Consider the following 12,434-nt stretch of genomic DNA (forward strand, 5'->3'; position numbering starts at 1 on the left):
ATGCACTTACCGAGATACCTCACCTAAGGGACCTGAATGGTGGTTTGCGAATCTGGTAACCACAACACTATATATATTGTTATGGTTTCTCACCACTACGGCGTGCGAGCGACCGCTTTTAGCTAATCGCAGCCGCGCGCCCACCGGACGTGGCAAACCCAGTCGCAGCTTTTGGATCAACGCCGAAATCCAGCTACGGGTGTGTTTTTAATCACACCGTAAATCAGCCATCTATTCTGTCCGTGTGCGACAGGGTCTGATCGCCGAATTGTCGATTTATCTAAGTATGCGCGTAGACAGAAATGCCGGGGATTTACACCTCAACGGGACCTGCTTGGAAACGAGCCGCTTAAGCAGCTCGCTCTGTTTGCGATTTGCCGAGCGGTGTATATCGCCAAGCCCCGCCGGATCCGATTACTTTATTGGCTATTTAAAAGCCAGCGAATATCCCAAACGCAATACGGCAGCTCAATTGAGGGAAAAGACGCAACGAACAGGTCAACATTCACACAATGACATTTATTTGTACACATGTAAGCAGTCATACACGTATGCAATCATGGAGTCAATAAAGCAATGCAGGAATGAGCAAGACAAAGAACTACAACCGTTCTATTATTATGTACACAATCACTTAACAGTTCATTACTTGACGGACAAGGCGCCACGACATTCATACAAAGAAAAACCCCTGGAAAGGAAAGGGCAGAACTGGACCTCGTGGGCCTTTAATATCCACGGAGCTGTGGAGACTGCAGGAGCTCCGAGAGGCCGTGTTGGTTACCTGCCACCTTCGTGGTGACTCGCTGGTTGACCCTCGACATTTCGTCGACACGGCAGTTGGCGCTGCACGACTTGCTTGGCCCAGGCCCCGCCGTGCGGCCTGGTGGTTTGGGCCTAGCCGACGACGCCTCCGAGGAACGAACATGCCTTTGCTCTTTCGAGAGTTGATGCTCTTTTAAGAGCCTGCCCGTCCCTCAGCGTTGGTGATCTCTCTCCGGCTTTCTCCACCGACTTGCAGTTCTGTGCGGCATGGCAGGCTTGGCTGCGCTCCGACGACCCCGACTGCCCTCCACTGGACTCGAACCTTGCCGGGCTGCTGGCCTCCTCCGACTCGACGCCAGCTCGACTCCAGACTTCCACTCTCTGCAGCTCCCCGACAGACTGCTTGCTTCGCGTTCAGCGCGCCTTTATATGGGGTCCGTGGGTGAGGCCTGATCTCTCACCTCTCACCTCTCACCCCTCGCTGGCTCCGCCCCTTTTGCGATTCTGATCCGATCTCTTCACGAAGCTCGGACAATTGCGGACGTGGGTGAAATCATCAACCACGCGGATGTTGCAGGAATCATCAGCCGTGGAAAGCGGACGTTGTGGAAATCATCAGCCCCCGCGTCTGTCGGCGGAGATTCCGCTCATCCGTGGGATTCGCTGTGGCTGGCGACAAGATGGCGGTGTAACGGAGATGAAGGTGAGGCGATGTTGTGGTTGCTTTGTGGTGGGGATGGCGTGGTTGTTGATAGGCGGTTGTGGTTGGCGCTGTGGTAGGGATGGCGTGGTTGTTGAGAGGCGGTTGTGGTTGTTCAAAAATATAGATAGCAAAAGAATAACGGCTGACTCAAAGATCACAGCCCGGTTACACGAATAAATTCCCTTTAGACATCAGTGGGGAAATCTAATCTGAACACACACTTATCGACATAACTCATCTCTGGGAAACCTGAATGGTGTTCTGTGAATTTCCACAACCGTAATAATATATATATATACACACTTAGAAAATACACAGGATAGAACATCATAAATATATGTAGAAAAATTACAGGTCCAGTCCAGGAATCAAACACAGGTTCTCTAGAAAATCATATCTATGCTCTGCCTTCTGAGCTGTCTGTGCAACTCACCAGCTGTGTAACGCAATTCTTCCACATAACACGTGCCTTGCATCTTTCACCTGTGTTTCTTATGTCATGTATTTTCCTGCTCTACTCTCTTGGACCACAATCCTAGACCTAAACCTTCCTGTGATCTCTCTGATCTTTTGGAAAAGATCTCTTGTTTTTCTCACTCTGTTGTCACTTTCTTTCTCTATGTCTCAATGAAATATTTATCATTGTATTTCCTAGCTTGTCACTGGAAATCGGCATTTAGCCGGTTAATGTCCTCTCTTGATGCGTCTTTAGTTTTCATCTCTCTTCTTGTTTACAATATGTATTGCCTCTTCTCCACACACAACTTCAGCATTCACTACCATGGCTCATTTTGGATGCAAGGTTCATGCTTCTCTGCAATCCCTGGTGCTCCTGCTTCTCCACTGTTTTCATTCCAGTCTTCCATAATAATTAAAACTTCTCCTTTAGACATCTGTTCAACCAGTTCCTTCAACTTCACATCAAACTCCCCCACATTTTCTTCACCTGCTGCTGAAGTTGGAGGGGCTCATCATCCACCAACATATGGCTTTATCACTAAGATATCTGGTCATGATTGTTTTCTTGGCATGTCCGGAAGTGGTTCGCCATTGCCTTCTTTCAGGCAGTGTTCATATTTGATGGGTGATCCTAACCATTGCTCTCTATAAGATAATCCTCTGCCTCGCGTCAAGACGATGCAGCCATTATTGGCAATACGTGTCAGTTGCATACATGGCCATCCATGACCTGCTCATATGCCTTTCTGTAACCCTGATCGGGAGACTAAAATGGGGTAGTACACCTTGCCTAAGGGTGTCCCACGGGTTAACAAATGCAATCATTCGCCTTTCACCTCTACACGCATTAGTGAGAACAACCCCACCACGAGAAGGCCCATGTGAGTTTAGACTGTCAGAGACTGTTTGAGATGCTGAGACATTGGAGTATTTTATAGATATTGTGAGCTTAACCTCAATGTCACTCCACAGCACAACAGTCCATGAGGGTCGCTGATTGGGTTAGCAGGTTGGTAACTCCATGAACAGATTCTTTCCATTGTGTACCTGTACCCTGATGAAATTCTCCAGCTGTTGATAAAACATTTGTATGCAGCCCACAGCTGCTGGTTGCATCATTGCTGGGAGCACAGCTGTGCCACTGATGTACCCCCTGTTTCCATCCATCCATCCATTGGGACCATACTCTGTACAGAGCGTCGGTGCTGCTGAAGCAGTCTCCCAGGCTATTGGACACAATCCTGGACAGGTCACCACTCCAACGCAGAATCCTTGAAATGATTCAATCATCCCAGCAAGCTGGTGCTCATTTTGCCGACCTCAGAAGGATGACAGGCTGAGTCAACCCCAGCTGGTATTAATTCAACAGCCAAGCGGGATTTGAACTCAGGATCTTAAAATCCCAAGCCCACCACCCTAACCATTAAGCCAACACCTGTTCCCAGTAAGCTGATACTCATTTTTCTGACCTCAGAGGGGTGACAGGCTGAGTCAATCCACCTGGTGTTATTTAACGGTACAACAGGAGCTCGAATGCAAGACTCAAATGCAAGATCTTAAGGCAGCCCCCTGAACCATTGAGCCAACACCAGGATTTGGCTGTGGATTAATGTAGTACAAGTCGGGATATTTTTCTATGGGCGTGGAGGTTAAGTATGATTTACGTTTCTGGGAAGAAGGGCATTAGTACATCTAAAATATGTAAATCGATAGACTATATTATCGGATGGCAGATGTGGCAATGACATGATGGACCAGATACCCTTTTTGTGTGTCAAAGTTTCTTTAAATCTGCATCTGTTGTTGTGCAAGTAAGAAAATCTGCAAAAAATTGCTGCCTGTTGTATTCCTTCTTCCTGAGTTCGGCTTTGTTGATTATTTTAAGCTTTGGTTTGGAATTGCAATCTGACAGTTGGACTTTCCAATCTCGCTATGAGATACAGTACTGGACTTTGGGTTATTTTCACTTTTGTGGTGCTATTCCCATTCAACATTTGTGGCAAGTTAGAAGTGTGCAATATCGTAAGATAGTAATTCAAATTTCTGTGAAAGTCAATTTAATATCACAATTACATTTAAATATATAAAATGAATGAGGAAATTAAAAAGTTTATTTTGTGTGTGTGTGTGTGTGTGTGTGTGTGTGTGTGTGTGTGTGTGTGTGTGTGTGTGTGTGTGTGTGTGTGTGTGTGTGTGTGTGTGTGTGTGTGTGTGTGTGTGTGTGTGGTTTTTTTCCCTGTTGATTGTTATCTACATAATTTGGGTTTAAGAAGTTGTAACAGAGCCCTCCCAAGACTCAAAGTATCCACCTTCGTTTCAGTGAGGGATCATGATTCATGGGCTAAGTGTTTTGTTCCGAGGGATCTTTTCAGGATCATCACTGAGCCCTGGACAGCCTCCAACTGTAGTTAATTTATGGTAATGTTCTCAGGGATGGTTTGCAGGATCTTTGTGAGGTTCTTCTTTTCTATCATTCCCATTGCTCCAATTAATTCTCACAAGTACAATGATGGTGCTCTTCAGCTTCCAGGATATTTTCACTTTGTTCTTGAGATCTTGATATTTAGTCATTTTCTTGATTTCTGCATTACTTAGACCAAAATCACAGGGTACTGAGACCTCAATAAACAATGCCTTCTTTTCCTTTTTGTATTGGAGTCCTATGTCCAGTCGCAGTGCTTTGTTAACCTCCACCATCAAAGATGGATGGAGGTTACTGTTTTCACCCCTCTCTGTTTGTTTGTTTGTGAACAGTATTACGGAAAAACCCCTCGACAGATTTCGACGAAACTTGGTTGGGGGGTTAGGTCTGGTCCAAGGATCATGCCATTAGATTATGGACTCGGTCCAAAATCCAATATGGCCGCTATGGCGGCCAATTTGAAAAAATATTTGAATTTTTTTTGCATTTCTACATGTTTTAAGTGATTTCCAACCCCCCCCCCCCCCAAAAAAAAAAATTGTTAGAGAAAATTTTTTTTTGCAAATTTCTTTTCAACAAAATTTCTATTTTTTGCATTTCTACATGTTATTTGTGATTTCCAACAAAAAAAACATGCCAAAATTATAATTGCGGCTGATTTTGGAACTTCAGGTGGATATACCCACGTAAAATCAATTTCTGTCTCAAGGAATCTAATTATGACGAATGAATTGAGTATGTAAAAGATAAAAGTAAAAGGGAAAGTTGCAAACTATAACTCTGTGAGCACTGTTGACGTCAAATTGAATGAATAGGATATCAGGTTCACTTGAGTGACCTAGCAGTATTGGCGGCGGAGGTTTTGCACTCCACTGAGTGCTCCCCCTCTAGTTTTCTATGTTTACGCTGGATGGGATCATCAGGTTGTACGTGAGCATTATGTCCTTGTTTTCAATGGTTACTTTTGGTTCATGTTTCCATAAGTTTTGTGGAACTTGGATATTTAAATTTATGTGCCAGTGGATTACTCTACATACTTTGTTGTGCCTTTGTGTGTACAGCTGTTCTGACGTGAATTTTTACATTGTGATAGGAGGTGGTTCGTGCTTTCTGTTTCCACCTTGCAGAACCTACACTTGTCCGATTGACTCAGTCCTGCCATTCTGTTAAAGCCATTTGTGTATTGTTCTTAGTCTCGGGCATTAATAATGATTCGTTCTCCATCCCAGTTGTGCTGACCTTTCCTTAGCCATTCTGGTGATCCTTCTTTGTCCATCCCAAATCTGTCCAACTCTTCCCCCCCCCCTGCTCTTTTGTCTTTCTCCCAGTTGTTACTATATATCTTTTTGTGTTACATCTTGGATTTTTATTTTGTGTTTTTTGCAATCATTGGGGCTGTATTGGTTGCTTTTTCAGTTTGGTGCATGACATCTTTTATTTGCACTCGTTTTTGGAAGTTTATGACATAGCAAGATGAGTGAGAGATACCTTTTCTGGTTTGCATTCATGCTTGTATACAAATTGTATGCGATAGTCTGGAACTTTTCACGTACTCTGCTAATCCGACTGTCGATGCTCTGTGCATGTGATTGAATTCCATCAGGCCGCCACCTCCTTCTATCCTCAGCAGGTACATTCTCGGGATGCATTGATTTTTGTAGAACATTTTGTGGATAGGGAGTAGTTTCCTTGTTCTGATATCTAGTTTGCTGATTTCCGCTTGTGGCCAGTTTACTATTCCGCAGCTGTATTGGAACACTGGTACTGCTGGTTGGTTTATGGCTTCAATTTTGTTGCTTGAAGAAAGGTATGTTTTTTTTTTTTAGGATCAGCCTCGTTATTCGCTGGCATTCTTTGGTAATTGTCTTTTTCGTTTTTTTATGACATATTTGGTGGCCCTCTTGTACTCAAAGGTATTTGTAAGATGTTTCGTTGTGTACCTCCTGTATTGTTGTATCCAGGTCGGTTTTTATGTTGTCTGGTTTTGTTGGTCTACCCTGCACAAATGTGCACTTGACACACTTATCTAGGCCAAATTCCATTTGTACATCGTCAGAGTACCGCTTCACTAATTTCAGTTGTTCTGTCAATTTTCTGTCATTCGGTGCAGAATTATAAATCGTCCATGTAAAGTAGATGCATCACCTAAGTTCCTGTTTCTTTGGACGTTCTTTTATTGGTTGTTAGGGTGTATCCGTGTCCTTGCTCATTATTGAGGTTACTTAGTGGATCCAGAGCCAAGCAAAACAGGAGGGGGGAGAGGCTGTCTCCGAGAAAGATCCTGTGTCGTATCTTCACTCCTGGTATTTTAATGTTTCCTCCCGAGTGCTGCCGGATTAGTGTGGTATTTCATGGATCCATGGCTTTCTCAATCAGATTGATTATTTGGAGATTTATCTTGTAAATTTGCACGCACTTTATGCAAATGTGGGACACTATTTGCACCCATGAATGTGGGACACTATCACAAGCTTTTTTAGTCTATCCAGGCTGTGAACAATTTGATTCTTCTGGTATTGCAATTTTCAAGTGCGGCCCTGTTTAGTCGTAAGTGATTTATTGTTCCATAACATCCTCTTGCATCCCTTCTGTTCTGCCTCTAAGCCTCCTTGGTGTGTGTGTGTGTGTGTGTGTGTGTGTGTGTGTGTGTGTGTGTGTGTGTGTGTGTGTGTGTGTGTGTGTGTGTGTGTGTGTGTGTGTGTGTGTGTGTGTGTGTGTGTCAGTCAGTCAGTGTGAAGCCTTTTAGTGGGGCGGCTTAGCCCAAATATTCAAAAGAATTGTGCATTTTGTGATACAAGCACCAAATTTGGCACAAATGTACATTAATATGTTGCGAACATTTTCAGATATTGGGCCACTTGAAATTCTCTCTTTATGTCCGCCATATTGGATTTTAAAATGGCCGCCACTTGAAATCTACATTTGCTATTATCTCTGGATGTAATGCAGCTATTGACTTGATTCTGGTATCTAAATGTATGTTTTTGGGGGCAAGGAATCCAATGGTACCATTTTCAACTTAATATTATCTTTCACACTCTGTTATATAATTTTATTTGGAAATTATCTCGGCAAATATTGGATTCAACACAATACTTTGAAAAGAATGTCTTAGTTCTGTGTGTGCCCAAGTGTGTGAGTGATAAGGACAAGATCCTTTCTTTGTTCTTGAGTAGAAAGCTTTTTGCTTCGGCAGAGAGTAGTCGCACAGCAGACCTTCGGGTCCTGTTTGGCGTGGGTTAGGGTTGTGGCCTTCTGTTTGTGGTAGCGTCTTTTATTCTATACATATATCCTATATATTATTTCTGTTAATGTCTGCGCGTAATTTGACGTTTCTCCTCCGAAACTGCCGGATGGATTGTCGCCACTTTTGGCATGCGGGTGGTCTGTGGTCTAATGAACAGCATGGGCTATGTGAGATCGCGCCAGATGGAGAGTTTGGGAATTTTTGGCGATTTTCTAATTTTTACATTCGTTTGCATGGCGACGTGTGACGTCACCGCTGAGAGGCGTAATGATGTCATGACATCATCGGTCATTCACTGACGTCATTACGTCTGTCGCCGACAGACGGTCACCGCTGAGAGGCGTAATGCCACTCCGAGAAAACAGCGTCTGCAATGTAAAACCCGCTTCTGCACATGCTGACCACCTCAGAAGGTGAATTTGACACAAAAAATGTAACAAGAAACATTGTATATAAAGAAATTAGATAAATCACATTGTGAACACTGGATATATTGACGTCCTTACGAACTCTCACTTTCGAAACTTCGCGCAGAGCGTGGGTTTGGCTAATGTGTATATATATATATATATATATATATATATATATATATATATATATATATATATATATATATATATATATATATATATATATATATATATATATACACAGTGAGTGGAACTTGGATGAGACATCTCTAAAGGTGAGTGTACCACTTGGAACTATCCTGCACAAGGGGATCCCATGTACTGTGTTAGTGCCTCTGTTATTTTATAATACCATTGATATTAATGTATAAGTGCTGTTTGGTATTTAATAATGTGAAATATACAGTCCTGTATGTAAGAATAATCTTAAGAGAAATTTTGATTATTGTAAAAAAAAAAAATGTTTTTAGAATTTACTTACTATTATGTTCTCAAAATTCATGTCGAAGACTATTTGTCTTGAAAGAATCTAATGTTTGCACCAACTCCATCATGAGCCATCCTCAATGTAAAAATGCAATGCAGCAGATTCTTCTTTTCTTCCTCTCAGGCAAGAAGACGTGAGCAGCAGCCCATGCCAGTAGTTCAACAAAGGTGGATTTATAAACTTGCATTTATCTTTATGGCATAACATATCATCATATCTCTTCTCTTTTTTTTAATGTATGAAAAAGCTATTTGCAAAAGCTGTGCGAATTGTCTGAAAGCATCATTGGTTTTGAATGCATTTTATTGCCACATTGAATTGCAGGAACATTTGCGTAATATAATGGAGTTCTTCCTGCAATTTTGGAGCATGATTTCACTCCACATGCATTTTTTTCATCACCGCCAGTGTTGAATCACAGACAAACATTACCCTGTTTATGAGTTTGATCATATTGTTGAGGCTGTGCATGGAAGAGCGAAGAGAAAGACAAACGTTGAGAAAATCTTGTCATTATGTGAAGTCATTATAAGGGACAATGATGTGAAAGATCAGTTTATCATTGTATGGAGTCATTCAGGGGTACAAACATACTTCTAACTGAGGGGTGTGTGTGTGAGGGGGGGGGGGTGGAAGGGGAGGGGCAGTGTGGGTGAAAATTTTTTTTAAAGCGTCTTTTATTCTGTTGGGTTTGTCTCCAATTTGCCCTGCTTTGCCTGATACTGCTGCTTCTAATGATGGAGATCAGGCCCACTTATTGAATTCAGCCTTCATCAGCATTGTCTCAATTGCTTTTGCGTGGCACATGACGACTACTGATCATGTATTGGGTGCCCAGTCCTGCCATACAATATGGGCAGTCTTATAAAGACACCACATGTGGACTTAGTTCAAGCATTTTATGTGTCAGCAGTGTCACGCACAAGCCTCGCATCCAAATAACAGACTCGACAACATAACACTGTGGTAAACATCTCCTTTTATTTGCATCGTGATGCCTTGATATGGCCAGAGATGCCCCCTCGGCCTGCTAAAGGCAGAAATAGGGTTGGCAAGGTGAGCAGTGATTTCATAATCGAGGGATGCATTCTGCGTTATTATGCAACCAGGATTACAAAACCTCTCGGCAATATATAATGAACACTCATTAATCTCAGAATGGTATCCGGACATCGCTACACAGCATCATTGTCAATCTTCACTGCTGGAGTAGCATAAATAACAATTGGACTTTGCGGCAAAAAGACTTCGGTTTTCTTGAGACTGATACTGAGTTTTAACTGACATGCTGCATTAACAAAAGAATCAGAAATGTTTTGTCCTCCAAATTGTGACTAATAAGCATGCAATTAGCAATCAACAACTCCATCATCTTTGTTTTAGACCTTAATTGTCTGATGTGAAGACACCACCATCAGTCCAGGCCTCATTGGAAATTCCCAGATTTCAGTCTTTAAAGGCCACGTGTAACATCAGAGAGAAAAGTTTACCGAAGAGAGTATGTGCTAGAACTCATTCTTCCTTGGTCCTGCTATTGACATGGAAAGGTGCAGATGTATGCTTCTCCTTCATTGAGGAACTGAGATGTCATCCCATCATGGAAGGAGCATATGATGTGCACAAATTTGTCAGGGCAGCCAATTGTGTTGAAGACTTTTCATAAGCCTTCAGTGAAATGCCATTTAAGGTCCACGTAGACAATGTTGTGATTCCTGTGCTGTTAACCGTGCTTTTACTGTACCTGCTAAGCTACAAATATTTTATCAAATGTCCCCCTGCCAGCACAAAACCCACACTGCATTTTGGTTATTACCTCTGCCACCGAAGGTGGAGGAGATTGTTTTCACCCCTTTCTGTTGGGTCGCCGAAATAGGTGACCCTTATTGTCAGTAATTCTGTCTGTTTGTTATCTTGCCAAAACGAAGTTTTTGCAAGATCTGTTACTTGGTAAGTTTTTTTTTTGTTTGTCTGTAATCATTGGATTTTTCACCTTTATATCACTCTGTAGAGCACAATTCTCATCGGAAACTCTTGTGGGTACACATATCGTAGTATTATTATAATACCCTTCAGCACACATAAAGGTCAAGGTCACTTTGCGGTAAATCATGGAGGTCGACGAAACCCTTATTTTTTGAGTAATTTTAATCGAATCATCTCCAAACTTTATGGGAATGTAGTATATGATCTGGCGCTCAGCTGATTAGGTTTTGGTGGCGATTGGCCTTGACCTTCATGGATAGCGCCTGAGGTCAAACATATTTGACCCCAAGGTCAAATTTTCAAGTTTTAGGAACCATATCGTGTAGTACCTCAAATTGAACACCTCGATGAGTGCTTTCTAGATATGTCAAGCTTAAGACATTATGACGTCATTTGGTGATGACGTTATGAGGAAAACGCATATTTTTCATGGTTACTCTGTAGAACGATTCTCATCGGAATCTCTCGTAGGCAGATATTCCTCAAGGAGTCGCTCCTGGTGGATAGCAGCTCTGTTCACTTCAGTGTGACCTTAAAGAAGTCACACGTGGTCACCTTTTGGCAAGATACGGGTCACCCTGCGGGTGACATTGGTTTTATTTGGATGTTTGTTCGTTTGTCATCAGCATAATTGGTCGTAAACGTGGGCGGATTTTGACCAAACTCGGGTGGAAGGTACATCTTATGACCTAGTGCTTTGGAAATTGTGATGGTTGCTCGGGATGCTTTGGTTCCCTAGCAACAACCGAAAAACCTTCAAAATCGGTACCGTTCACGCAAAATAAATTCCGAAAGCCATTATCCCACATTGGGTTATGAAATGTGGCACGAATGATCTACAGGTGATGCTCTATCAAATATATTCCGGTTTTGTGTTATATGGAATACTTTACCCACAGCGCCCCCTACAATTAGGGTATGCGCGAAAATTGGCGAAAATTGAAGGCCCCCTAGCGACCAGGCGAGTGCATTGATACAAATGAAACTTTGCAGGTTCATGGTACTCAATGAGTACTACAACTTTGCCTCAGGACATATTGACCGATTTCGCTTAGGTCAGGGGTCAAAGGTCAATTAGTGCAAAAATCGATAATATGCGAGAGCTGGAGGTGCCTTCGCGTCAAATGCTACTCCTCCTAGGGTTATGGTCAGATGGTCATGAAATTTCACACTAATCGTCTGGAATACATTGTGCACGAACGAACGAGCTGGATTTTCGATTTAGATCTTTGTTCACCCACAGCACCCCCTCAAACTTTGGGGATTTCCGATTTCAAACCGGTTTCGGTACTTTTCATTCAAATAGATACCGAGTAGTTATTAGTAGATGGAACTGGATGAGATTTGATATGCATAATGTTAAGGTGATTCCCTATCCGCTGTATGACATCCATTTTGTGCTATATCTTATAGTTTCCATGCTCGGCGACCCATCGCCGCCTGCCGGCTTGTCTGTCTGTTTACAGGATATCACAAAAAGTTGTGGACGGATCCGAATGAAATTTTGTGGACAGGTTCGGTGTGTGACACTGACGAATTGATTTGATTCTCGTGAAGATCCAGATCCAGATCCAGATACAAGAATCTTTTTTACTTTTTAGGTGATACTTCACCATTGAGAGATCGGGCCAAAAATGATATATAGCACGATATCTCAAAAAGTTGTGGACAGATTCGGACAAAACTTGATGACCAGGTTGGGCGTGTGGCACGGATGAATTGATTCAATTTTGGTGAAGATCCGAATCCGGATCTGGATACGAGAGTTATTTAATTTTATAGTGATTCTTCACTATTGAGAGATAAGGCCAAAAACGATATAGTACTGTATAGCATGATATTCCAAAAATGTATTCGGCTCGATATGTTCTCGTGGATCAGGCATTACATAGCAGAGGTATGCTCTCCACCGAGTGCCCTTCTCGTTATACCTGTATTGGTAACTTGTGTTACCATCC

At 42.4% G+C, this 12,434-nt stretch overlaps 1 protein-coding gene across 6 annotated transcripts in view; it reads left to right on the forward strand.

The window, feature by feature from the left end:
- The window catches only part of SPATA7 (spermatogenesis associated 7), a 139,118-nt gene that overhangs the window by 87,861 nt on the left and 38,823 nt on the right, over nucleotides 1-12,434 (forward strand). For all 6 annotated transcript variants that reach the window (XM_085894740.1, XM_085894744.1, XM_085894743.1 and 3 more), the window contains one exon: nucleotides 8,617-8,660. In XM_085894740.1, the coding sequence (XP_085750866.1) occupies nucleotides 8,617-8,660 (44 nt within the window). The remainder of the gene's footprint in view (nucleotides 1-8,616; nucleotides 8,661-12,434) is intronic.

The sequence above is a fragment of the Eptatretus burgeri genome, chromosome 9 (assembly GCF_056783735.1).
Source record: "Eptatretus burgeri isolate ZD-2024b chromosome 9, Ebu_testis_v1, whole genome shotgun sequence".
NCBI classification, from domain to species: Eukaryota; Metazoa; Chordata; class Myxini; order Myxiniformes; family Myxinidae; genus Eptatretus; species Eptatretus burgeri.